Genomic DNA, 27,980 nt, shown 5'->3' with positions numbered 1-27,980 from the left:
ACTTAGATCGTAACATTTTTAATTATAATTTTTATATAAAACACACATTTATACAAAATAGTTTTGATATACATCATTTCTGACTGCTGTCTCAGAATTCCCTTTTCTGTAACAACAAGTGTAGTTCAGCTTTTAAAGCATATACATAGGCAGCGAGTGTTTATACATATCTCTATTCCCTTTGTTATCTTGGTCTGATTAAACAGACTAAGATCAGAGTCCTCTGAGTAATACATGTGAATACACACACAAACACAGTATATATCAGTTCCTTTTTTTCCCCCTTTCATGCTTAATTTGCTGTATTTCTTTCAAAGCTCTTGTTCCTTTAGATATGATATCAGCTGTCCCTGTAGATTACTGCCTTGGATGGATTTTCTTTTTTTTTCCTCTCTGCAATTTACATTTCCTGCCACGAGAAATTATACTTGCACCTTCAATCCGGTCACAAAGACAAATATCCAAGGCCACCAAGAAAAACATTAAACGTTTCCAATCAAATGAACTATAAGGGGGGTATTAGTGTTATTAACCATCGTAATATATTACATTGCGCCCTTTTAACCTCTTTTCTAAATACATAATGTCCCACTATTTCCTATACCTGAATTGTACTGTCAGGACAAAAAGACAGTGAATATATATCATTTGATGTGTATATATTGATAAAGTGCAAATAGTATTTGGTTAAAAAAAGCTTTATAATGTAATTTCCCTGTTTGTTCATGATTTGATTGAGTCTTGAGTGAGTTGATGAAACCAAGTTTTTTATATTCATGTTGTTCTGCATGTGTCCATCTCTGGTACCAGTTCTGTTTCATCTTCATGATTTTCCAGTTTGCTCCTCTGTCACACATTTGTGACCAACCCAAAGCAATTAATGCATCCACTGGAATTCTCTTCCAGCGGCTTGGTTGTAGTTTCCCTGTCGCCCTGATGCGCTGTTTCTGTTGAGCTCTACTTCTCATCCACCATTAAGATTTCCTCAGGGATCTTCTCCTCTGAGTCAGAGCGCTCCGACAGCTTGTCCAGGTACTCCATGTCATCGAAGCGCTCAGCCACACACTGGGCTGTCAGACGGGCCTCCGGGTCGTGGTCCCAGCAATCGTCTATGGAGGCACAGACCATCTGGATGCCCTACACGTGGAGTGGAGGAGCACAGATATAATCAGTGAATAATCCAGACCTGGGGCAGGTCTGACTCAGACAAAAAGGCATCAAATCAAGCTGAAACTAAAATGTTCATATGCATTTATGAGTTTCAATTTGTGTAGCAGCAGAAAACCTACAGAAGCCCTGAAATAAAGCTTCCCTTCACGTTAAAAAGCCTATTTTATATTAAATTAGTCTACATAGAAATAATTTGGTTTTGCACTTTAAAGCTGAAATACCACTTAGTATGTAAGTTAGCTTTAAGGTTCTCGGTGGATATTTCTGGTGTTTACTTTTGCATTAAGTGAAAACACAAAAGCCATTGTGTGTATCCTTGAGGTATAATAAATGTGATGAGTGCATTTCCTACCTCATAAAACATTAACAAAGCCTATTCTTTAAGTATTTAAGGGTGTGCATTGTTTACGTCTATGTCCACTAGCACGCAGTATTCTTCTTTCCGCTGCTGTGTATAACATAATTGGCAGGAAAGTGTATAGGGTCACCTGCGTGCATGTGCACCCACATGCATGTGAAAGAGACAAACTAAACTGGTAACCACAACAACAAAAAAATTCAACTCGATAAAGCTATTTGCCTAATTTCTTTTTTTTTGTTGCTAGTTTTCCAGAAACGCAAACGGGAAGGTCAAAAGGGAATTTTCAGTTCCTAGTTTTGTTTTTGAATTCAGTTTTTTTGGTTCTACGATGCCTGAAATATAATATGATGCATTTTGTAGGTTGTCCAGCAGGACTTTATTTATTATATGCGTGTGGTCTTACTGGGTGGTTGATCCAGCTGTCAGGGACTTCAGGTCTTCCTCTGTCCCGCAGAACGCTGTCCTTCATGCTCTCTACACACGGGTGTTCCCTCAAGTTCCCAAAGGGTGGTTGGTACTCTTTCACCTCTGTGTGCAAACAAACAAAAAAACAGGAAGTACAGAAGGATTAACATTTTACCATATCAAACAGATGAGCTTAGTCGTGTTTTACTAGCTTTATTCTTTGAAACAGATTCACATCTCCAGAAAGATTAAGCTCCATTGAATAGAGAGGCGAGATCAGATGGCACTGCCCCTCAGCGCACATCAACAACACCTCTCAAAGGATTCACTGTGCACCCGAAACTAAAACGGCAGGTTGCAAACTTTAAATAGCACTGAAGCAGCACAAACAACTAAAGAATCCTGCTTTGCTGATAGAGGGGCCAAGGGGGAGATTTGCTGAAGAGACACACTTATTATTATTACATTTTTACCCTCAGCGTCAGAGGGCTTAAAGTATCTCACCAATGCAGCACTAGCTTTGTGTCAGCTCTCTTACACTACCAAATCCAGAGTGCTTGTCGAAGGCAATTTGCCAGATTTCTCAGGGCAAGACTGCAAAACACTGGCATGCAGAATATAGCCCTTAAACGGTATGTTACATTTCCAAAGATAATTTATCTTTACATGAATTAATGTGTCCTTGGAGCATAAAAACAATCAAATTCCAACTTGCTTTGAAGCGTAAAGGGCTTGTATTAGGGAAACACAAGGTTCAGAGAATACATCGAGATAACAGAAACCTGATGAGGCACATGACTGTGTGAAGAATGTTGAAGAGAAAAGTTTAATAATTCAAGATGACCACGAGATGAGAAAGCAGAGCATGCCTTGACAAAAACAGACACAAGCCTCGAACAGACAGATAAGACCATTTCCCCTTATTTATTTTAGGCAGCTTTGAAAGCTTTGTGTGTGACTGTTGATGAAGATCCCTCTCAAATGTTGCAATAACCATGTCCAAAACTGGTAGCTTCTTTTTTTATTCCCTCACTTAAGAGTTTTGTATTTCTAAAGTAAAGAGAGTGCATTGCTTCCTCAGCTATGAGCTTAAACCTGGATGATTCAAACTGAGAGTATGTGTTATTGTGCAATAACGTTATGAGAAATTACTCAACAAGTCGAGAATGTGATGACCAACAATGATGTGGGGATCAAAAACAAAGATAGGGTTACAGTTATATCTCTTACAAAAACACTATAGCTGCCATAAATACCATTAAGCTATAAAACAAGGCATTTGGCACTAACTGTAGTCTACTACAACAGAGAAAGCAAACACAATTTAAATTGTCCCATGGAGGTTAAAACACTAAATACATCAGTACCAAAGTATGCCTGATCTTGAGTAACAAGGCTAGCATGTTGTATCTGCAAATGACACATCCTGTGTACAGAATGATGATATATGCCAAATTGTTATAAATGAAAAACATATAACTGTTAAAGTCTTGGTTGGGGTAAACTACTGCACCTGTCAGTATACAGTTTGTAGAATAAACCAAATGACTAAAGCTTAAAAAGCTGCTTACAGGAACTTATGATTCCCTCAGACAGGAATCAGAGGCTCCTGGGACACAGACTAATGCAACAGAAGACTCTTCCAACAACCTTTTTTGTTCGCTCTGCCTTGGTTTTAAGTTTAAACACAACCCCACCCAACCATCAGTCAATATTTAAGAAAAAGTGGAGACAGATGTTCCTTTTTGTTTTGACAGGTCGGAGGGAGTGTATGACCGTTGTCTGGACTAAAAACCCACATTTTAAACTGTTGGGCAAACATGTTTATGTCTTCATTTCCAAACAATGGGTCCAAAATATATACTACTGAGCACTTTGCAGTATAAACAAAAGTGTGTATTTCAGGATGGAAGGATTGGCCAAGCCTGCTCTAAAATATGTTTTTTTTTATGCCAGGCAAACCTTAAATTAAACTCTAAACTAGCAAGAGCTATTGAACAACACAACACAGGGCCACGGAGGAACGCTGTGGTGTGCAAAACTCACACACTGCATATTGACAAGATTTGTACTGAGCAATATAACAAGTTCGGCACACTAACAATGAGGAAGTTAAATTCTGTCTCCTACGACAGCTGACATGTAGTGATGGAAATTTTGCCATGCACATAATTCTTCCTTAATGTCTATTTCCCATGCCAGGAGTCATTCATGCGTGTAGAAACTGTCTGGAAATATGCAGCCAAAAATATTTCTGTTAAATTTAGCCCTAATGGCAGACTTTTAAGTGAAGGTCACTCTTAAGGAGCTTTGTATATACATCCATGACATGTCTTTCAGGGAATTACCACATGCTACTGTTTTGTATATGGCCCTAGCACATAGACATGTTTAGATATCAATAGTCAAACTTCACGAGCAAGCCAAACAGAATCAAAACAAAAAGAAAGAGAAGCACAAACCAGGCTAAATGATGAGAGCAAGCATTATCCATACAAGCATTTGATATTTTGTTTGATATTCTTGTTATGCTTCCTTTTCAAGTTAACATCTTTGTCTAATCAAGCTAAACAAAGCATAAATAATGGGTGGGGGGTGGGGCGGGGGGGGGACCTCTGAAATCCTGTCACCTAAATACATAAATAATGCAGAAAACACAGAGAGTTTCAAACATGTGCTTGGAAATGAATTAGTAACGTGATCACAATCACATTGTCTGTTTCCAAAAGTCTGTCTGCAACAACACAGTTTGATTAATCTACTCCTAGCCGCCTCTGCTGCTTTTCATTAGTCTGTGGTGGCTGTGACACTTGTTTTGTGTTCCTCACAGGTTGTTAAAGTCATTTAGTACAGATGTATGCATGTGCGTTACACGTTAGCAGAGTAGTTATTGTACATATGGCATTGGCTTACCCTGGAGGCTTACCCTACTATTAACTGTAGCTGATCAACATGCCCTAACCTTCACCTAACCCCAGTATAGAAGACCAAAAAACTTTTTTGCTCATGCAACTTCAATAAAACCAAAATGGGCACGAACATTTTCTCCCTTATCTGTCAACATCAATCATTCTAGAATTCGAAATGTGTCCCTAAATGGCAGACCCCTCTCCCCCACACACTCATAGGACCATCAGGCCCTCCAGTTCTGGAGGAGTTGATGTCCTGACATCTGGACAGCAGCTGCCCTAACCTCCACTCCTCTCCAGTCTAGCCCAACCTCTCCCTCTAGGGACTGAAGGCATTTCTCCATCTGCAGCTCCACATTCAACACCACTCCACTATTATCCCCCTACATAGCCCCACCCGCCGGAGAAACGCCCTCGTAGTCTTTTCCAAGCCCTAAATCCAGACCAGCTAAATTATACAGCGAGACATTATAGGGAACAGAGAGAGAGATAAAAAGTCCTGAGCATGGAATCCAGCTTTTCCTTTTCTCCGAGGTGTTTTGGTCTCTCACTCTATCTCCTCATAGTCTTGGAAGATAAAGAAAGCAAAGTGATGGCTCATGGCTGGCTGACTGGCCCTGCCGAACAGACGGCTGTGTTCTTCTCGCCTGGTAGATCTCAGATCAGACCGCGGCCCCAGGAACTGTGACAGAGCGGCTGTGTGGCGGCCTGCCACTGAGACGCAGAGCGCTGATCAGACATCTGTCCGCCACAGACACACACAGGCAGGTGGCACGATCAGAGATAGAGGAAACCAGGGCTTCAACCGAGCCATTATAATGATGCCCTGGGATGTGTCACTCGGAATGTCTGTGTGTGCACATGCGTTCATATTTTGTTTCCAAAGGAGGTGAGTTCTCCGGGTGTCATTAGTGACTCACCGACCTCCAGGGACAGCTTGGCAATTCAGGGAAAGCAGGCGGCCAGCAGCGTGGAAGCATGAAACTCTTTAAGTGGCTCTGGAAACACGTCAGTTTTACTCTCATGGTGCTCTGATTCCAGAATCAATACCAGATCTCTGCCAGCATACAACCCAACAACGAGATTTTTTTAGCTGCCATTCGGGTCTATCAAGGTAGGAGGTTGTCTGTGTTTTCACAACGTTCAAACCTTTCCGCATGAGAGACTCTCCTTGGGTTTTGGCCTTAATGAACTACAGATTCCACCCCTGTGCTTGTCTCGGAGACATGCCAAGTCTGGAAAAAGTGGATAGACATACACAGAAAAACACGTGAACTATTCCAGCTGCTTCTATCTTTCGTCTGTTTTCGGGTCCAGGGGAGGGACAGGAACCCCCTCTGTTTGTCCCTCCTTACAGTAAATCTACGCTAGCCTGTCCTCCCAGTCTGTCTCTGAGTAAAGCCCAATGGCTGTCTGCAGTGTTTCTGTGCAGTGGGAGAGTGATTAACTGTTCCCTCACCTGCCTAAGGGTGGGAAGAGAGGGGCAGAAGAATGTTAAGAAACTGAGCTGGAAGAGTCAAGTTCAGATGTTTCTGTGCAGAAACGTGTTTCATCTGGTTTAAAGGAATGTTTGCTGCCATGTAAAATTCTTCAGTTTGCAGAGATCTAAACACATGTACAGTAAGGGAGTGAAATACTCAGAGAGGAATGAAACGGATGGAGGATGATGAGTAGGATGAATAAAGCTGTTGTCCCTTAAATCCCGCCAGTGGACACCACGAGAAGACTCACTCTGGGGTCTTTTTGTCCATTGCTAACCAACATATATCCTGTCTCTGCTCTCAGGGGACATTATCCGCAAAACATCCTCATAAGAAGGCATCCATACTTAGGTCTAAGAACACTGTGTCTTGGGTACTGTGTTCTTTGCAAAACAGGAAATAGTCTATTTTCTTTTCAAAGGTGTACCCACTGGGTGGACATATTCTTGCTGATGGGAAAGAAAAGCAAGGGGGATTGTGGGTCGCTCTGCCCTGATTTTTTTCAGGGGTCTCCTGGGCAGTGTAACTGAGCAATACACTTTAAGGAGGGCTCCCAGGGGTGATCGTGGGGGCAAAACAGGAAAACGCTTAAGTAGAAGCGCTCATGCTTGAACCCGGCTTTCAATCACTTTTCTGACACAATGGAGACAGGAGCAGTCACAGAAAGCAAACAGGACCACAGAGACACTAAAGGGAAGTTAAAACAAATGACTGAGTGTCGCCATGAAATACTGCCGCTCAGTTTGCCTTCAGATAATCACCCATTTCTATTATTTGCACATATCCTGGCCTTGTTTTTGCAACAGAATGACAAACACAAAGTAACGGTACATTAGTTAAGAGAAGGCTGATCCTTGAGACTTCCATAAGATTGGTTGTGTGTTCGACACTAAGATTTTGTTCCCAGTGCGATAAATGGGTTGAGGAAGCCTCATGGTGTCGCACAGGGTTACACATCTAGTAAGTGAACTCAATGTGAAGTTGGACACAGCGCTCATAATTGGTAAAGCCCTCAATGTGCTCGTATTCCTCAGATGTCAAGCGAGTTATTGAGGCAATATTTCTTTTTACAGTATTTCTAAGAATATTCACAAAGGCCCCAAAGGGAATTTCATCAATCAGTGCTTCTATTGATTTCCTTTACACTCAAGAGCCAGGGTAATCTCTAATTTACCAAGGAAGAGGCGGTTATGTCTATTATTCACTAAAGGTCAAATGTGATGTTGACTGTGTGTACAGCAAGGGCATTTTGCTCTTGTATCATGTATAAAGCAAGTGTCCAAACCCAATTGATCATTATAAATAAAGCAAAGTCAACTATAATTAGAAGAATAGTCTGGCATTTTTGGAATCATGTTCCTTTGCTTCCTTGTAGAAACTTAGAGACAATATCAGCACTTCATCCTGCAATAATGTGTATCTGATCACATCTTACCTCCAATTGCGCTACACCTGGAGATTATCTCCCACAGTACAAGAGCCATGGAGTAAACATCTGCCTGTTTGAAGGACTCAATGTTTTCTAAGTTGATTCTGGACTCCAGGACCTCTGGGGCCATGTACCTGGCTGTACCCACCTGAGAAAAAACATGGCGACAAATATTTATGTTATTTAAGTCCATAATACCGAGTTGTGCAGTTGAAAAACCCTTCTTAGCAGACATCTTAGCAGTTTGAGTTATTTACCTGCATTTATCATAAGACAGGTGGTAATTTTGTGCTGTAGTAAGCTGTCAGATCACATTCATCCAAATGAAAACATGTTTGATGCGTAACATAATTGGAAAAACAAAGGCAGCTCTCAGCACAACAACACGTAGCTTGTCTTCACATAATTACCACCTTGGAAAATGTGTTCACTGGCACTTCCTCTGGATGCATTAGGGCATTAAAATGCATTACGGGTGCTAGGAAGCTAGGGGCGAGGCCTCTTATGAGTGAGTCATTTTCATAACAGAGTTTAGTATGACTTTGGCCTATTACATCAGCGTAATGAGTCCATTAAGAATCAATCAAGCCTTTTTCTAAGACTATAATAAAATGACATGGACCAATATATTGACAATGCCAAAAATGTGGAGATGGTTTCTTTGCGTGATAGACATGAACAGTTTGATTGATGGCATGCCTCTGTTCAAGGTCTGAGAAATCTTTAAAGGAATGCAGGCAGAACTTGGAAAGGCAAATTCTTACAGGAGTAGGTATTTTAGTTTTATCTCAAAGTAAAAGCAAATAAAAATGCAAATTACAGATTAGACAACTTTACCTGCCCACTGTTGGCCAGCTCATCCACAGACAGAGCATTGTCCAGGCGGAGGGCCAGTCCAAAGTCACACAGGCAGCAGGTCAGGTCGTTTTTCACGAGTATGTTGGAGCTTTTAATGTCCCTATGTGCGATCGGCACCTTGTAGCGACCACCGGGCGAGTGGTCACTGTGAAGGTGCGCCACTCCTAGAGCTAGCGAATACCCTAGCGACCACAGGTCTTGCCAGCTGACGATGTGGTGGATCAAGAACTCCTGGAGGTTTCCTCTTGGATGGTAGGCTGTGATCAGCCAGCACTGTCTCTGCGCCTTTCTATCCTCTGCTGTCAGGAAGTGAAGTACGTTCTCATGTCTCAAGTCTGCGTCTGAGAAGATTTCCTTTTCGTTCTTCCAAGAGGCGTACTCCTCGTATTGAAAAATTTTAATGGCCACGGTCTCAAAGCCCTGCTCTTCGCTCACTGAGGAGCCCTGCTTAAGCTTGGCTTTGTAAACCTCTGCAAAGCGTCCCTTCCCGACCTGAACGTCAAGTTCAATGGGCAGCAGCTCGGTGTTGTGGTTGAGGTTGTTGGCGTGCGTGGAGCTACTGTCTGAACCTTCATCATCTATCATGATGGCGTGGGCGTCACTGAAATCCATCGGAAGACCTTTCTTGCGTCTGGAGCTGGCTTGCCGCTGGCGGTAGACCCGGTAACAATAGAAGGACGTTATGACGAGAACAGCCATGACCAGCAGAGGCACCAGGCTCACCAGGATGACCGCCACCACCTGGGATTCTGTGTCTGAGGGAAAAGAAGCAGAAGGATTAGGAGGACAAAAACGCATATATTTATATAATTGAGTTTAAAGCCAGTCTGATCCATTACATTTTGACCTTAATAATGAAAAGAAATACAGGTATTGACAATCCAACAGCGAATTATCCCCTAACCCTGAATTTCCTCTCAGATGTACAGAGCCTCTGGGTGTGTAAACACATGTGCTACACAAGTACTATTATGAGTGTGGTTTTCAATAATTTATTCTGCTTCCAACATCCAGGAATAATAACAAGTGATGGAGGTTTGAGATTTTATCCCTGAGCTTGAAAACAGACACATTAAACTAAGTATTACATTCTGTTTGGTGACTCATTTGGATCTTTTGATCATTTCATGAGTTTTCATATAAGAAAAAGGTCATTAGAAAATGACCACTGAGAAAATTCCATCTGCTGACTGAGATCATGTTTTATGATCAAGAACAGCAACTACATGGATTTCAGTTTGCCAACCAGTTCAAAATGCTTTCAAAAGTGGGAGGGTTGATTATTGTCTCTTCTCTGTATGAATATGATTTTTAATGTTTTGAAACATTGTATTTTTACACATTTCTACACAGGAATGAGCATTACCCTAACACAATTTGTCTTCCAAAAGAGAAAATGAAAAAAACCTCAGAGAGTAAAATAATATTCTCAGAGCAGCAGAGGAACCGGAGCCTTTCCTGAGGAATGTCTATGAGCCTCAGAAAGTTAAAGTTAGCGTCTGGGCCACAAATGCAAAGAGCTCCTAACCCTGACACAGTCAACCACATATTGTGTCTCTTTCTCTCAGAATTTAGGTGGTGCTGTGTCTGGTACGGTTTGAGCGAACAGTGAAAGTTTATGCTCGCACTGTGATAAACAGAGCTATAAAAACTGTATCACCAGACACAACATACTGAACAGGAAAACCCAAATTGGTCTGCAGTTTGAAGAGTTCTAAATTAAATCATGTATACATTGTCTTGTCTTGCTGCTAAACTGCCACACATACACAATAGACCATAATCTTTTTTGTTTTCCTAGAAAGAGGATCACAAGGAAAATTTGCTTGTTTTTCCCTTAATTGTGTTTTCAATATTCAGAATGAATAGGTATATTTCATATCTGTTATACAGTACAGTATATGTCAGTAAATGAAATATAACTTTCCTAAAGATTTAACAATTATCAGCCATTTAATACCTTATTTTGGTTGCAAAATATAGGATAGAATAAAAGTCAAAATAGAAATATGCTCACTTTTATTTCCATTTTCCTTAGGAACTGATAAGAAACTCATTTTAGAGTCAAGTGAAGCTGTCATTAGAGAGTCTGGTTTAAATAGGGCAACTAATGGTGAAGGCATCCAGCAGACTACCCAGTCCAGCCCTCTAGTTCTCTCCATTTTTTTTTTTCTAAACAGGAAACCACATGTCTGAAATCCTCTACACGGCCCCGGCCAGTTTGTTTTTATTTTCGCAGTGAGAAGCTATTTCTCACAACAAACCTGTCACTGTGCCGCGGGGAATCTCTCAGCTTTGGCCAAAAACCTAGCTTTAAAGGAGAAAAGATTCTGTGGATTCTCAAAACTATTGAGTGTTAAAGGTACAGTAAATCTAGGAGATTAGGAGGAAAATTCCTTAAAAGGAATAGTTTAGTGAAATGTGGGGCAAGAAAGCTAACAGGTGTATTTTCCAGAGGTTTCACAGAGTTACAGTTGATGAAAATTCTGCAACATAACATGACATAGCGCAGTGACTTCCTTCTCTCTAGTAAATATTTACATGAGTAGATCTGGCATAAAACCCCTCAGAGCAACTGTTATTTCAGGTTTTTAGTCAGGCTAGTCTTTCCCCCTTTTCCAGTCTTTATGCTAACCACCTCCTAGCGGCAGTTATATTTTACGGTAAGCATTGAGAGGGTTTGTCCCCATGTTGTCATCTTACTTTCAAAAGGAATAAGCATAATTTAAACTTGATTTACATTGTTGTTGTTGTAATACAAGGTAGATTTGTAATATATTCAACATCATTGCTCTTTATTTTATTTCTCAATGATCATAAGCTTCTTGTTCTTAAGTGTCCTTTTATATTCTTCTTGCCATTTCCCAAAGTCTTTGTAACTTAGTAAAAACACTATTGGCCTGCTTTTCAGGGGAGCAGTAGATTTCTGTGGAAAGTAGGTTTACTTTTCCATGGTGACTCATGATGATTACAGACAATTTAGTATTTCCCGTAAGTTAAGCAATGGCTTTGAGAAGTTACTTTAGAAGTGTCCTAAAAGTATGAGAAAAAGAAATACTGTAAGTTAAAGCTCAATCACAGAAAATGCTGTTGCACAATGAGAATCTGGTCCCTAGCTAGAAGAGGAAGAGCAGGATTCACAGAGATTTACTGGTATTGTAGCCTTGGGGTTTGGAGCTGGAGCTGGAGCTGGAGTGCCTTCATTGCAACACTGTTAGTCACTGAGGATTTACAGACAGTGCACAGACATTCTCAACATCAGGCAAAAGTATTTCCACTACGTGGGTTGCACTGTGCAGATGCTTTCAATTTGTCTCTATGTTCAGAGCCGGGTCCCAGAAATGTACCTCTGTGTTATTATTGCCGGGATGCTGTAGTCAAAATAGATCTGATTCCAGGGCCAATGTTGTAACTGGAGTCTACGAGCTAATGTCTCCAAAAACCTGTTTGTAATCATGTATCTGGAGAGCATTATGGTGCACACATGTTAGCATTCATGCATGACACCTTACATGACAAACTGATAGAAACTACTTTATTAATATTAGGGCTGACCCATACTATGACGCTATCGTGTTATGTTGTGCGGATGTAAGAACCTAACAGTCCCATTTCTACATGTTACAGGACAATTTCTTCACTCTGAAAGAATGCAAGTGAGATGGACCAATAAAGAACTTATGTAACTTTGTAAATACTTATATAAAGGATTGCAGGGGCGAAATGTGGTCTCAAAAACGTACCATGCATGTCTCCTTTCGAAACAAATCCACGTAGTATGCTTTTGCATGATAAAATGGCTTTAATTTACATAACAACATGTTTTTAAATGACCAACAGGTTGCGAGTGAGAGATGTTTTATACGTTTTTGAGATCATTTTCTACCAATGCAATGAGAACTTTATGTATGTCTATCAGGCTAGCTAGCAGTCATTTAGCCTAGCTACCTATATGCTAAAAAAAGGGGAAACAGCTAGCCTTGCTTTGGAACAAATAAAATAGCTTACTGTTTCACAAAGTCCTGTCTGTATGCCAATTTGCTTTCACATATGAATTATATAAATGTTATTATTTATTATACTTTGCAGCAAAGCCAATATGCACATTTCTCAAAATGTTGGAATATTCTTTTAATTTCAGGAAGAAAAGAGAGTTTATTGTCATTGCAAGTTATGAACAATGAATAAACGTGCAGTATTTTTGGTTGAAGAAACTCACTAAGTTCAAGAGTGGGAAGGATAAGTAGGCAAAAAAACGGTGTCTCGACTTACTGGAGTTAAAGAAGATTTGCTCATTGCATTCTTCTTCAGAGCAGGAACAGATAAAGAACTCTGAGCCCATGCCCTTTCTTTCTTTCATTTCACACTTGCTGTTGTTGTAATCCTCCAGGACCAGGCCATATAGCTTCTGAGATGGGTTATGACAGACTGTGTCAATGGTGAAATTGTCATCTTTGTTCCTCCTTTGAAAGAAAAAAACACTGTTAGTTAATGGATACATTTTGAGTTTCTTTTCAGAGATCTCCATGATCATGTAACAAGGCAATGGTGGCAGGTCTTCAGTTGCAAAAAATATAATTTTGTGAACAGTATTACTGTAAATGGCATATTTGTCTTTTTCAGCAGCCCACAGTCTCAGCATTATGTTAACGACTGCAATACAAGGGTCATATTCACTAAACAGAGATTCCCTGAACCTGCACAAATATACATATTTATGGTGCTTCCTCGCTGTGCAGATATGAGGAACATTTTAAAGACTTGCTGCTGTCCATGTGCCTTTAGCTTTCCGCTGATCTCAGCTCAGAACTTGCCTGCAACATTGCTAATATAATGAGAAACAGCAGCACAGCCTTAAGCTTTTAACACCAACACAAATCTGCTTCCTGCTGCTTCTTACATTCAGAGTCAGATTCGATGTTAATGCGCTCTCCTGTCATGATCCAGTCTTTAACAGATGCTGACTCACAGTGTTCAAAGTAAAGGTCAATACAAGGAAGAGTTTCTAGGACTTCTGGGAGAAAATCAAGCCGGATCTGATTAATAAAAGAGTAACCTTTTTCTGTAACCTCATTTCCTCAATTCTTTGTTTTTAAATTCATCTGGGAGTTGATTGTAATAAAAAAACAAGCTATTTTTCCTTTCACTATACTGTAGTAAACCCTTTAGCATCCTAACTAGAGCTGCAAATAACCACTGTTTTCAATATGGAACAATTTACAGATCAATTCAACATTTGGTCAGACTATCAGACAATAGTAAAGAATGTAAATCCAAAGTTAAAACAAGTCAGAAGTCTTTCAATCTCTATTTTGTCATTCCAAAACTAAAACATATTATGTTTATAATGATAAAAAAATAAAAATAGATGGAATCTCCGTATATGAGAAATTCTTTGAGAAAATGTTTCTGCTATTTTTGCATGAAAATGTACTAGAAAGACCAATTGGCATTTTTGTTGATTGACACATATATTAGTTGTCTAATTTTTTTTCATTAAATCATAACCCTGTATTTGTTCATATGTTTGTTGTATGTTAAGATAAGGGGACACTTACCAGATACTGACACACACATCTTCGTTGCTGGGGCAGATGGCGGTGATACCACACTCCACCTTGCAGCTCCCTTTACCCGTGCAGCTGGTGGGCTGGACATCACAGAACTTGCACAGCTTTCGTAGCTTCATTGTGTAGGCCTCTGGAAGAAAAATAAGTGAGGGGGAAAGATGTTAAGTTGAGTATACAAAACAAAGTGAGTCTACTCTGTATAAACATAAAACCAACATGCCCGTTTTCTTACATGCATGGTTCTGAAAGGCTCCTGGCGGAACACACAACCATAAGAGATGACAATATAGCAGGAATAATGATATTTATTAGCATGAAAAGCAAGAAAAACTTCAAATGTAATTAAAGGGTGTATGTCTTTTGGTATTTGGCTATAAGTAGAAACAGATAATCAACATAACCACACAAAAATCAAAAGTATTTCGTGCTAGAGGGGTGGACAGATTTTTCTCTGTGAAGTCTGAACAATAAGAGCAGTGCGCAGTGAAATCCAGCTCCTTTGGTCTTGTTCAGACTTGACTTTGCCGGGAGGCAAACCCATATCAGGGAGACAGACAGGATTGTGTGATGAGTGCCTGTGGGTTGGATAATCATCTGAGGAGACAACTGCCAGACAGGCAAGAACAACAAACAAAGGAAACATGGATGCATCTCCTGAGACGCTGAGGAGTCTCTAATTTGTCAAGTCAATGAGTTGGCTCCCCATCTAGAAAGGTGTTGTGCCATCTCTGCTCATGAATATAAAAAAAACTGAGGACATTATGTATCAGTGTCAGTAAAAGTTTTGAAAGAGAAAGTTTGTGTGTTTATTGTTAAATGTTTGTATCTGCACAGAAATTCTCCAACCGCAGTCTGTCCTTGCATTGAGAAGCTATTAATGATAAACAACAACCAGGCAGCATGCCTTTGTTTGGCACAGAAAGGAGAGGTGGAGCAACAAGGAAGGTGAAAAATCACCTGTCACCTGGTTTTACTTTTCCTAGAGAGTAGTCTCTACCACATGAAAGTGGAAAGTGGATTTTGTAGATTTAACCTTTGGAAAAGGCCCTCACAGAGGACAATACATTTGTTCTTCTAGCACCGAAGTGCAGAAGAAATGTTTCTTGTGTACAAACACACATGATATTGTTGGTACATAAAGAGTGTGTAAAAATTACAGTGGCTCAATGAAGTTTGGCCTCTTGCTTTGAGTCTATTAAAAAGTTTTCGGTTAAAGAGAAACAATGAAGACAGCACTCTTTCAGGATCTTGGAGGTGTATTTTGAGAAATAATAAAAAACAAAATATCAACTGAAATTCAAATAGCCACAGTGTACTAAAACATGTGACACTGCTGCTTCAGTAAAACCACATAACCACACTCTTACTGTATGCTGACTACTGTCACTGCGCAGGAAGTGGAACCTGTTCCTTGCAACCGCTTGCACCTACAGTAGCCCACTAACCAAACAAAGTGAGATAGTGGATTTATGTTTACCTTAATACTATAGTTAAAAGATAACCTCCAGAAGAAGAATTATAAACAAACAAGTGTCTGAAGCGGTAGCTTGTTGTCTAAAGATGGAACGGACAAGTCTATGATCACATGACCAAAACGTGAGACGTTTTTTGACCAGGAAGTGTAAGTGAAAGCAGACTTCTTGACAGCAGACAGTGAAAAAGTCTGTTCAGTATCCGTTTGCCTCTGACTTCACACTGACTTGAGGAAAAATTGCCGTGTGTGTTTGCTCTTAACCTTGCACAAAAAGCCTACTGTGCTGTTCACCCAATCTGCAGGCCCGGGTTAGACCTACAGCTTGCAGTAGCAGAAATACTGTACAACCTGCAGCGCGAGTTGTAGCAAAAGTCCATGGCCTCCTTTTCCTGTGACAGAGTGAGTTACTTTCACAGGAAGCTAGCAAGATATTATAGATGGTTATTGCTTTGTTGCCTTGTCTCAAATGAGACGCCCACATAACAATAAAATAATCAAAATATTACACTTAAACTTCAAACTAATCTACTTGACAGAGCAATTTAAACCTGTGCCTTGCGGGTTTGTTGAGGTGTTTTGAACTAAATCAGCACTGAGGGGATAGTCCATGCCTGAGTGCTAGTGGTGGGAAGGTGGTTGAGCTGGAGTAATTATATCATTAGAGCAACTCCTCTGAAAGAGCATGTCATTTAAACCCAGGAGGCGGGCTATGGAAGGGATGAATGGTAGTAATTGTCACCCAGGGCTAGATATAATTGCAGAGAGGGGGGAAGAGGATTAGGAGCAGCCAAAGCCATTTGGTGCCGCTGGGACTGAGTCTGACACATATGAAGGTAAAACAGTGTCTTCCTCGGGGGGGCTGCTAAACCTGTTAGCAGAGAGTCTGCACATCAAAGATGGAGATAACCCATGAGAGGGGGATTTAGGGGATGTGACTTAGGCCTACAACAGGTGATGTCCTCCCAAAAGGATTCAAAGTTAATGGTTGAAGATAAGCAGTGTAAACAGATATTAAGTTGGGTTTAATTTCAGGGTAACATAGGAACAGTAGCCTAAAAGTGGTACCAATACAAAACCCCAAAAGACAACAATACGAGGCTGAATAAACTGCGCACTTGAGGAGTTTCGGAGTTTTTAATTAACTTTGTATAATGAAAAAGGCGATTCATTAATGTACTAATGTTCAGTGTGAAACACCTATGTAAACAACAATGAGAAACATATATAATATTTTCTTAAAAGGAGGGGAAGCTAACGCTTCATAATGCTCCTGATATTACTCCGTAGTTGTGACAAAACGCAGCCGCAGTTTTAGAAACTTTTCTCAAAGTATAAAGTTCAACTCACCCGCCTCCTCGAGCTGAAAACTACCAAAGAGTATCGCTCCACACCAAAAAGCGGAAAACCGAAGTAGCTCCATTTAGAAACGAACTATACACTCCCCTCTTTTTCATTAATTAGCCGAAGCCTTAACAACGAGTAAGTATCCACACTCCGCGGACTTTCTTCACCTCTTCGCCTGTTGCTCCCCCCAAAACGCCGTCACAGCTCCGGTTAGAAGGAGCAGAGTAAACACACCAGGCAGGACTTGCCCTATATGACTCACACAGTGCAGTCACAGGAAATCTTCAGAGGGGTTGGACAATTTCTTCTTCTTCTTCTTCTTCTTTTTCTTCTTCTTTTTCTCAGTCATGCTCATGTGGCTCTCAAAGTCTTGAACCGTGTCATTAAAAGGCTGTAACCCAGCAGACTTGAAATGACATGCTCCAAAATAGCTTAACCAGAAGTTTCACCTATACTGGAGGCTACACACATTATGCAAACACCCTTATTCACTTCACAGTATTCACACTATTCAGATCTTATTTAGAGCTGCCAGATCTCAACAGCAAAAACTGTTGGGTGCTGCTCATTAATTTATAATTTTCACACTTAACTCATTTAGGTGTGTCCATTCTAAGTCACTAAATTAAATTACAGTTTTTCTGGAAGGGCTCCAGGCAAACAGTTAATCAAATATGACATAGGAAGTGGCGAGAGTCACTACATATCTCTCGTGCTGGATTTTATTGAAGACACATAGAGGTTAAGTCCACTATAACACCCATAAATTACCGGACTATTGCCGGGGCTTTGCAGACATGTGTTTTTGTTCTGCATACTTAAGCCGTGATGTCAGGTTTCAATCCTGACCCTGTGACCCCGGAGCTTATAACTCTCCTCACAGGACGTCTACTCCTACTTACACCACAGTCTCACTGAGCTTTATTAACAGCTCTTGTATTGATTTCAGTGAGCCTGTTTTAGTGTAGGCGGTGTGTGGTGTAGAAAAAGACACTCCTTATAACTTTATGACATGCCTGAGATAACGTTTTTAAGTTGTCTTTAATTAAAAAGTAAGACCTTGATAATTGTCAGTGTATCTATAGGTGCATTTTAAGGAACTAATGTAAACCATCTGGGTATACTTTTAATACTGAAAAAAAAGTTGCTAAATATAGGCATTTCTTTGAAAACCCCTGGTCTACATGTTTGTGAGAGTTTTTGTATAACCCATTTCTTTGACCCTATTTTGCTTTTGGCTCTCGTGGGTGTGTCTTGTTTTTTGAAGCCTGCCAGCCGTTCAGTACTGCATGATGGGGTCCAAACCACAAGGTGGAGATCCGACAGCATTCTGAGCCCAAAACAGCCATTCCTTACTGACCTCAGCTCATTTGGGCTCCCAGAGGGTCACAACATCCTGCTCACTGACCGCAACAGCCAAACAAACTCCTTTATAACTTCACTTTATCTGCTTCATTTCAACAGGAAAACACAACACTCCTGTGTGCCCAGGCTCATTTAGACATTATATGTTTAGTGCCTCTGTTTTTTTTAGCTTGCCCCAGACAAGTTTCTCAGTGTTCTTTTGGCTTTGAACAATTTTTCCTCCCTGTGATGCTCAATAGCAGGTGCTTGACTTTCCAGTAAGCTGCTTGGGTCGAGTGGAAAGGTAAACATAGCAAACTAATGACAAATCTCTGGACGCATGCCTTCAGATAACGCTGGTGGCAAACAAGTGCTGTGTGCAGCACACTACAAAAGGGATGTCAGTTTCTTTGCACTTTTCTCTGCATCATTGTAGAAAGAAGTAGTAACACAACTGCAGTGTCTCTCCCACACGCAGGATTATATACATACTGAATATACTGTTTGCACATTTCTTTTTAGATCTCTCCCCTAACTGGAGCCAACTGGAGGTATGCCACAAAAGGAGAGGGCCCACATGAATACTCATCAGTAAATACTAAGCTGAGGCCAGACAAGTATTGCAAAGTTAGAAAGATGCTGATTCCTGTTAAGTAAAGTTAATTCAACACTTATTTATCTAACTTTAATTTTACAGTTTTTACAGCAAATCTTCAGCTTTGACTTTGAATACATTTGTTATGGACATAAGTTGACCATGTTTATATTTCCAAACCAAGTGTCCTGCACCTAAAATTGTACACAGAAGCACATTACTCAAGGAATTCCACTTTAGTTTTTTCCACATATAACTGTAAAGTTCAAGTCCCGAGCTTTAGATTTCCCACAGGGATGTGCAAAAAATAACAATATTGCTTTACAGTAGTTATTTGTAGTATTGAAGATTGTTTTTTACACATATTTTTCAAATTCTCAAACATCAAAACAAGCCAGGAAAACAGTTACATCTCATAAATATTAAAACTTTTTTCATGAGGAAATTGTTGTTATAAGTTTTGTTGCATATTTTTCAACAGTTTTCTGAACAGATGCACTCCCCCCTCAGGAGAGAAGGGTTGATCACTGTTTAGCTCATGATTGGTCCACTTGCTGTAAGAGCAAGCCAGCCGCTGGATCACTGCACCCGTGCCAGCCAGCAGCCGCACGCCGTCTGTCTTTGTAAACCACTTTCAATGAAGACATTGATACAGGATAACATGCACAAATACAGCTCGTGCCAAGAACAAAAAAACTTTAAACACTGCTCTTGAGTCCCAGGAGCCTTTGTGTTTGCACAGCAGAGAGAAATGTAATACAACCTGTAAATCGCCTGAGAGAATTGTGGCACAGAACAATCAGGTACTTTAAATCAGTGCCTTCTCTTGTAACATTGCACATGATTAAGGGATCTCCCTATGCAACCAGAATAGGAAACGTTTTTTTTCAGATCGTGGAGGCTTTTCTTCTTTTGGATGTTTATCCATCAGGTGAATGTGCCTCAGGATATGACTGTTCAACCCTTCAGATACTGTATAACTTTCACTGCAGAGAGCTCACATCACCTCTGACAGTATCAAAGCAATGCTGAACAAGATAAAGAACAATACACTATCTATCTACTACTGTCTGTCTGTCTGTCGTCTGTCTGTCTGTCTGTCTGTCTGTCTGTCTGTCTGTCTGTCTGTCTGTCTGTCTGTCTGTCTGTCTGTCTGTCTGTCCGTCTGTCTGTCTGGAATATATCTATTTGTCTCCTTGGGCAGGAGTGGTTCAGTCTGTAGGGACTTGGACTTTGGACCGACCCGGAGTGTGAATTGGGGAGGAACCAGTTCACCCCCTGGGCCACTGCCTAAGTGTTCTTGAGCAAGGCATTGAACCCACAACTGCTCCCTGACGCCGGTCAGACCGGCTGCCTCTCCGCTCTGGATCTTCTCAATGCTTGTGCTGTAATATAACTGTGTGTATTTGTATTTGACTTCACAACATGTGTGTGTATAAAAAACAATTTCCCCCTCGGGGATCAATAAAGGTCTATGTTTTTCTTTTTCACTTATACACAACAGTGCTTTGAACTACTAAATGTTACAGGCTCATGACAACAACACTATAGCGTGATAGCATGCTTAAATGTGTTCAGTAGTAAACACAAAGTATAACAGAGTCTGATGAGAATATAATTCATTTTGGTCATCAGCAAAGTATAAAATGGATAAAAAGAAAAAAGCTTGAGGATAACCAAAGTCATTGGGATTCATCCTGTTGGCCCCATGAAAATCTGTTTAAGATTTAATCAATCCAATTAGTTGTTAAAACATTTCAGTGTGGATCTAAGTGGGGGAGCAATCAACAGAAATTTCCAATCCTGGAGCCAACTGTAAGCAAGGTTAAAATCCATTTTAATTTATCATGAGCATTCATCTCACAACTGCAACTAATAAGACGACTGTGACTAATCTACTCAGTCTGTGTATGGGAACTATTAAACATGACCTCTTGCTTTTAAGTCCAATGCACTCACAAATAGTGTCAAAGAGCAAAAGACTGAGACAAACCGATTCAACATGGTTGTGGGTTTGTGTCGACTCATACAACATTGTGAAAACACACTCCCACACAATTAATTGGCACAGTTTTCTTGGTGCCATTGGTAAACGTAAGGAAGTTGCAATGACCTACTCTGACAAGGACAACCGCTCTCTGTCTTTTCCTAACGCTGTGAACGGGCTTTGTCTCCCAGCAGTTGGACGCTGTGAAGGAAGGGAAAGTTTATCTTAAGCGCTCTAAAGGTTACAACCTTTGGTATCACAACATGTGCTATTGTTCTCTGGTGGAACATGGATGTGTTTCTAAAACTGTGCCAAATCTGGTTTCAGAAAGAGACCACATTGTAGGCATGTGAGCATATGCAGCAGCATGTGACTCCATCTCTGTGTGGCAGGCAACTTCCTGTTTCTTTGTGTTCTTCATTTGTTTGAAATAAAGTCACAGAGGTAAGATACTTTGTACTCACTATGTGTATATACACGTGAGGTTTGTTTAGCCCTTGTATATAAACTTGCTGTATATAACATAAAATGCTGTTTCACAAAACTCCTGAAACCCTCGTGCTAAATGTGAAAAACCTCAAGACAAAAAACGGGGAACAGAAACAGAAAATAATTACTTACATTTTTTGGGGGGAAAAAACACTTCATTCCTCTTCACTTCTCTTCCTCTTGAACCCATCTCTTTCCCCTGGGTAAAAAGCCTCACATCAAACATTTCTGTGGCTTTTACAATAGATTAATCCAAACTATATAATTGTTGCAATGATCTGTTCAGTGTTGGGATAAACCGGCCTGAAGCCAAGGTCCTGCCATCAGTCCTCAGTCTGTAACTCTTTCTGTGGTGAGTGGAGATGATGAAGATGATGGTCATGCCATTCACCAAACCTTGATTACAGGGAACAAACTATTTCAGCAAAGAGGGGGAAGATTTAGTTGCCCTGTCCCCGATTAAATGTTTCAATATGAAGTCCCTAATGTGGCTGAAGATACAGTTGCACTCAAAAGCAATCAAAGTGTCTTCTGCTGCGAGGGAGTGAACGCACTATATCAAAGAATTTCATGCATACTAAAAAGCAAACATATGCACTGCATTCAATCCCAGCATTAATGAAAGACATATGAATTATAATACTGTATGTTTGCAGACCAGCATAGCAACATACTGCATAGTATCAGAGCATGTTGTCACTGCCATACAGTAACAACCTTATGGGAAATAACTTAACTATAACTTAGGAATCTATTAAGTAAGTACTGAGGTTAAGTTTTGAGGTACCTTAATACCTATACTTTACCTTTTTGTTTACAGAAGTGATATAACAAAGACAAAATACAGTAATACTGTAACTGACATGATTATTTTGGGCTAAAAGGGCCTTAATATGTTAGGGTTTTCCATTTCATGTAGTGTGTTAAATAGGTTTTTGTGCATGTAAATGGTCTGCAGAGGCTTAAATCTGACACTTTGTAGTGACACTTGTAGTGAAAAGAAAACACAGACAATTTATAAATAGACTACAGTTTCCCTCAGCTGCAGGGTGTGTTATGGTCTTTCATGGTTTCTTTTTTATAGGCCATAACTTTATAGTTCCTCTTATCAGCGTTGTTTCTAGACGCAGCAGACAAATCGACTTGCTGGTGAACATAATGGTGTCTTAAACTATTAAAGAGCCAGATACATTTCAAATCTATGTTTCCTTGCTTTGGACAAAATCATTTGTAGACCTTGTAAATCTTCGGGAAGAGTGCTATCCACCACTCATTTTCTAATCTCAGTGAATAGCAAAAACAGGAAAACAGCTGGTGGATCCTAGAAATCAATGGGTCCTAGAAATAGAAACAAATCATGGGTACAAACAAAAACAAGAGAACATTTGTTTGTACATCACTTCCTGCATGAGGCCTCTTGTTAATGTAAATATTAAAATCGGTATTTCCTGCTGTAACAAGTCAGAAATATCTGCGGTAAAAAAAGTACTGTTTCCAGATTGTCTGCAAAAGGGGATAATATATAAGAGCACATGTTGCTGAAAGATATCATGGAATAAGGGTACGCTTATGCAGCTTATACTGACCTCAACTTAGTGAATGCTGCCAATATCAAGCTTCAGAACTGAACATGTGGTTCAGTGAAGGTTGTAATACACAAACAGCATCCTCTGATATACAGTTGGTTCTTTATTGGTTGCAGCTTGGAGATGGAGGGGATGGGCGGGTGTAAAGAAAACCAAATTTTCAATGACTTGCAACGGGCCTCACTCCAAATACACTCAGTGAGCGAGCCCAGTGATCATGGTTTCCCCAGAAACCCACTTGTAACAAACATTCGACTTCAGAGTGTTTGAAGGGCAAGTCCTCCGTGGTCTCTGCAGCCGCATTCGTATTTACAAACATCTGCAGATCCCCCTGATGAGACCAAAGATTCCTCTCTGCTTCCCATGGGAAAGGCTGCACCAACATTGGGATGAAACAACATTTCAGCCAAACAAGGTCTAACAGTAAAAATGGACGCAAGCAATATATCAAAATAACACCTTAACCCAGGGGACTCTTTGTGAGTCCTTTTTAGAGTCAAATAATGCCCCATCTGAAAGCATGGACACAGAAAGCATGGTTATCTGAAGTCCCAAAGCATTAATTGGCCTTTTTGATGGATACCATTGATTAATTTAAATGTCATTTATTATTTTTCTTATTATATTAATTCTAGTCTGATGATTATATCATGTCTGAATCGTTATCAATTTCATTATAGTTTCCTCTGATCTAAAATCTAAGATGCTGCTTGTTCTTTTTAACCCATCAGCTTTAACATTTTATTTTTCATGGGTGTAAGGCATCCATATGACGTCCCCTGTAGCCTTTCCATGCTAAGTTTTCCAACACTAATTCGGATTTGAATCCCCTCAAAGGACTCGGAGCCCACCTTTTTGTCACCTTTAAAAATCAAATGAATTGCTCTCAATTAAATAACTTCCCCAAGCAAACCACAACTCAGTATCACGCAGCTATCTTTAATCTCAGGCAAACAGATATACAGTACGAGTTATTAGATAAACATGCACTGCATATCGAGGGCAACTCAACAAGCTCCCCTTCTACACTTCCTCTGACTGCAGAGTTAGCGGTTGGGGCCAGTGGGTACATGTTGGGTGTGCCAGCGTAGGAAGCAGCACTCATCCTGTGCCACCTTCTGCTCTTGTTGCAAGCAGGAAATACCACCATGACCCAACACTGATAAGGAAAAGGAGCTGAACCACGGCCACGTGATAAACAATGAGAAGAAGAAGAAGAAGAAGAAGAAGAAGAAGAAGAAGAAGAAGAAGAAGAAGAAGAAGAAGAAGAAGAAGAAGAAGAAGAAGAAGAAGAAGAAGAAGAAGACATACTTTATTAATCCCTTACAGGGAAATTGCTTTCTGTACTCTGTTGTGTTGACACACATTAAACACACAGAGGATATACATGCACAAACACAGAGGAAATACATGCACACACAACCACATGCAGAGGAGAGGTGGCAGAGCAGAGAGGCAGCCAGGTACCCGGCGCCAAGAGAGCAGATAGAGGTTAGGTGCCTTGCTCAAGGGCACCTCGGCAGTGGCCTAGGAGGAGAACTGGCACCTCTCCAGCTACCAGCTCACTCCATATTTTTTCTTTTTTTTTTTTGGTCCGATCGGGACGTGAACCGGCGACCCTTCGGTCCCAAGGCCAAGTAGGAGAACCATACTCTGTTTTATGTGTGTGAAAAAGACAGAAGGAGTGATTGATAGGGATGGGAAAATAAAAAGAAAGCGTTTTTTTTAAGTGTAGGTCATAGTGTGCATGCAATGTAAATATCCTGATAACCATTCACTTTAAATCCTCCATATCGTGCAAAGTTACCAGACTGAAAACCTGATATCATGTTGTTTTAAACGTAAGACTTTGAAAATCTATGAACTAATACTTTTGCTTGCTGGGAATGGGATGAGAAATCTGATACAACTCTCATGTCTGTGCCATAAATAAGAAACTATAGCCAGAAGGCAGTTAGCTTAGCTTAGCATAAAGCCTAGAAACAGAGGGAAACATTCGGAAAGGTAAAACTGCCTACTAACACCTCTGAAGTTTATTATCTAACACAATATACTGTATCAATGCTGTTATCTGTAAATATTTATACAAACATATGGACCCAGACACATACAGTAGGCAGGCCTAATACTACCATATGTCGTTTATACACTTTTTCCAACATAAAAACAACAAAATGTAACTGTTTTTTCAAATTGTATAACTGGGTTATGCTCACATATACTCAAAAGTAAAAAAAAAGGTTAAAACTAGTGCTGTCAAACGATTAAAAAATGAAATCGAGTTAATCACAATAACAGGTTGTGATTAATCACAAGTTTAAAATACTAGTATTTACTTGTATTTTTGGGGGGAGATAAAACAAATCCATCATGTGTGGTGTTGGAATAAAGAAATGCATGACAAACTGGTTAGAGGAATCAAAGTTTTTACTTTATTATAAGATCTCAGCTTAGTTGTGATAATTTCGGAACTAGAATCTATTCATTTGCTGAGTAAGAAGTGTCAGGGAGTGCTTTGCATTGCCCACAACATCCGTAATGAACTGCAGACTAGAAGGATTAGCAGACAACCACATAAAAAACAGTTACAAAGTAACGTCTGCTACAAAGTGAATGTAAACAACTTGCCTGTAAAGAGTTTGCAAAGTAACATCTCACCCAAATGAATGCTGTAGTGAGTAACAGTGGGCCTATTTAAGAAACTGAATGCCATAGTGTCTTTGAAGATACAAAGTGAACAGTCCCTTTTCACTCTTAGTTGAATAAGATTATTTTAAACAGCGTGAACTTGTGTGACATGACTCCTGTTCATACAGTCTACTTTTCTTTCAACCAGTTGCTCAGGCAGACCAGCTTGTTGACATTTTCAGATGACAGAGCGGACCTCTTCTTCTGCACAATGTGGCCTGCCAAAGAAAACAGTCTCTCACATGGCACTGTTGAGGCAGGTATAGCCACGTACCTCTGTGCAATATGGGCCAGCTTACCATGAGCACCTGTGTGTGCCGCCCAACACTGTAGTGGACATGCCTCTATGCTGACACTGGGCACTGCTTTATACCCGTCTACAGTTTTGTCTGTGGACAGTGCCTCATCATCAGACTGACTCTGACCCCATCAGTAGGAGGGCCATCTTCTTCTTCTTTGGTGGATCTGGTTCAATTTCCTCTCTGGATGGCTGTGATGCAGGTTCACTGTCCTTCAGCATCTCACTCAGCTTTTGCCACACCTCTTCCCTCTCTGCTCTGGGCAGGCACCTGAGGTCCTTGAATCTGGGATCTAGAGCTGTTGCTACCTTTAGCCATAAAAGGTTTGTGTTGTCCTTTCGTCTGTTGAGGTCCTCTGTGAATGCGGTCTTGAAGCGCACTATGTAAGCAGGGTCAACATCTGAGACCTCCATCATACGCAAGAGGTGGCAGAGTGCAGGCAGCACTACAGAGTAGGACACATATTTGTCACCACCAAGGAGCTCAGTGACATACCTACAAACTCACAAAACAAACAGTATTAATGACTACACTTTTAATTCATTTAACACCCATTTAGGGGACAGGCCTAAAATCATTTCTGAAGTACAATAACAAAGTGACTATTATATTAATTGTATTTGCCAGAAAATAAAATTGGAGATGATAAGTATTGGAGATGGGAAGTCACCTTACCTGCATGGCTCCAGCAGTGTTTCCAACTTTGCCAGCCTGTCATATTCAGCTGAGGTTAGCATGGCTAATTTGTGCTTCTGCTGTGCTAGCGTTGCCTTCAGTGGGTCTTTGTTGTTTTGGACACATGTTTTGGTCATTTCAATAGTTGAATTCCAGCGCGTGGGTACGTCCTGGACAAGTGACTGCTCTTCTTGCCCATGAGAGGCTTGCTGAAGTTTCAGCTCTGCTGTGTTTGCAGGACTGTGTTTGAAATGTCCGACTATTTTACGGCACTTGGCTAAAGCACCATCAAACCCGCTGTCACGGAGAGACACTGTGATTACCCTCTGTATAATGTGCGCTACACAGGGCATGTGCTCGAATGGTAGACTCCTTGCTGCCACGATCATATTGCGCGCGCTGTCTGTTCCTATAGTGGTGACCTTGTCTGTAATCTCCCACTCCTTTGCAACTTCAAGAAACTGACTAGCACATGCTTCTGCAAAATGCCTTTCCTCTGTTTTCATCACACCTAAAGCGAACGAGTGCAGTTGCCATTTGTCATCGATTAGGTGTGCTGTTACACCGAGGTAGTTATGGTTGCTTACTGATGTCCAGTGGTCTCCAGTCAGTGCAATAAATGTAGCTTGTGCCAACTGCTCTGCTTTCTTTGCCTTTTCGCTGCCAAACAATTCATGAATTCTTGTGACAATAGTTCCCCTAGCAGGTGGCTTGTATGATGGGTCATCTGAGGCGATCTGGATAATACCTTGAAGCCCCTGGTCTTCAACGATGTTGATGGGCCTGCAGTCAACGGCGATCCATTTAGCGATAGCATTGGTTAGCTTAGTTGTTGTCGCTTTGTTGACAGACTTGCCCTTGCTGCACTCTGCCAGTGCAGTTTGGCGAACACGGCTTGATGCTGTCTCAGTGCTAGCATCTTTGCTAGCATCAGCAAAGATGTGCTTTGCCCGAAGATGGTACTTCAGGCTTGTTGTGCTTCGGTGGAAAGACAGTTCATCACTGCAATATGTGCACACAACTTTGGTTTTATCTAAACTTCCGTCTGGAAGCTTTTTAAAACGAAATGTACCGTTAAGCACACCAGGGAACGCCTCCTCAGTCATCGTGTTATCTGTGTTTGTGACGCCTTTCAGTAATTCAGCCAGGTAAACATGCGCGCTGGAATTACGGTAGGAAGTTGGGGTCAAACTTGATAATATGATTAATTTGCGTTATTTATTTTTTAACGCCTTATGGTTTCAAGATTAATCGCGGGCGTTAACGCGTTAACGTTGACAGCCCTAGTTAAAACACCCTTAAAGACAAGCTGAACT

General features: G+C 40.6%; 1 protein-coding gene across 1 annotated transcript; it reads right to left on the bottom strand.

The window, feature by feature from the left end:
• Positions 1-2: 2 nt before the first annotated feature.
• LOC134875015 (TGF-beta receptor type-2-like) lies at positions 3-17,262 on the bottom strand. The gene is made up of 7 exons (XM_063899399.1): positions 17,005-17,262; positions 14,172-14,313; positions 12,886-13,076; positions 8,593-9,368; positions 7,762-7,903; positions 1,935-2,059; positions 3-1,137 (listed from the first exon to the last, which is right to left on the bottom strand). Exons 1-7 carry the CDS (start codon positions 17,075-17,077, stop codon positions 958-960), a joined length of 1,629 nt encoding a protein of 542 aa, XP_063755469.1. The 5' UTR covers positions 17,078-17,262; the 3' UTR covers positions 3-957.
• Between the last annotated feature and the right edge of the window lie 10,718 nt (positions 17,263-27,980).

Source organism: Eleginops maclovinus, chromosome 13 (assembly GCF_036324505.1).
Source record: "Eleginops maclovinus isolate JMC-PN-2008 ecotype Puerto Natales chromosome 13, JC_Emac_rtc_rv5, whole genome shotgun sequence".
NCBI lineage: Eukaryota > Metazoa > Chordata > Actinopteri > Perciformes > Eleginopidae > Eleginops > Eleginops maclovinus.
Note: the sequence above shows the minus strand (reverse complement) of the source record. Positions and strands in the feature narration are given on the sequence as shown.

Coding starts and splice junctions, on each gene's coding strand:
- LOC134875015 (XM_063899399.1), bottom strand. CDS start 17,077: ATGGAGCTACTTCGGTTTTCCGCTTTTTGGTGTGGAGCGATACTCTTT. Junction 9,369..12,885: donor GCAAATCTTCTTTAACTCCA/GTAAGTCGAGAC, acceptor CTTTTCCCTCAG/ACACAGAATCCCAGGTGGTG. Junction 7,904..8,592: donor AGCTGGCCAACAGTGGGCAG/GTAAAGTTGTCT, acceptor GTTTTTTCTCAG/GTGGGTACAGCCAGGTACAT.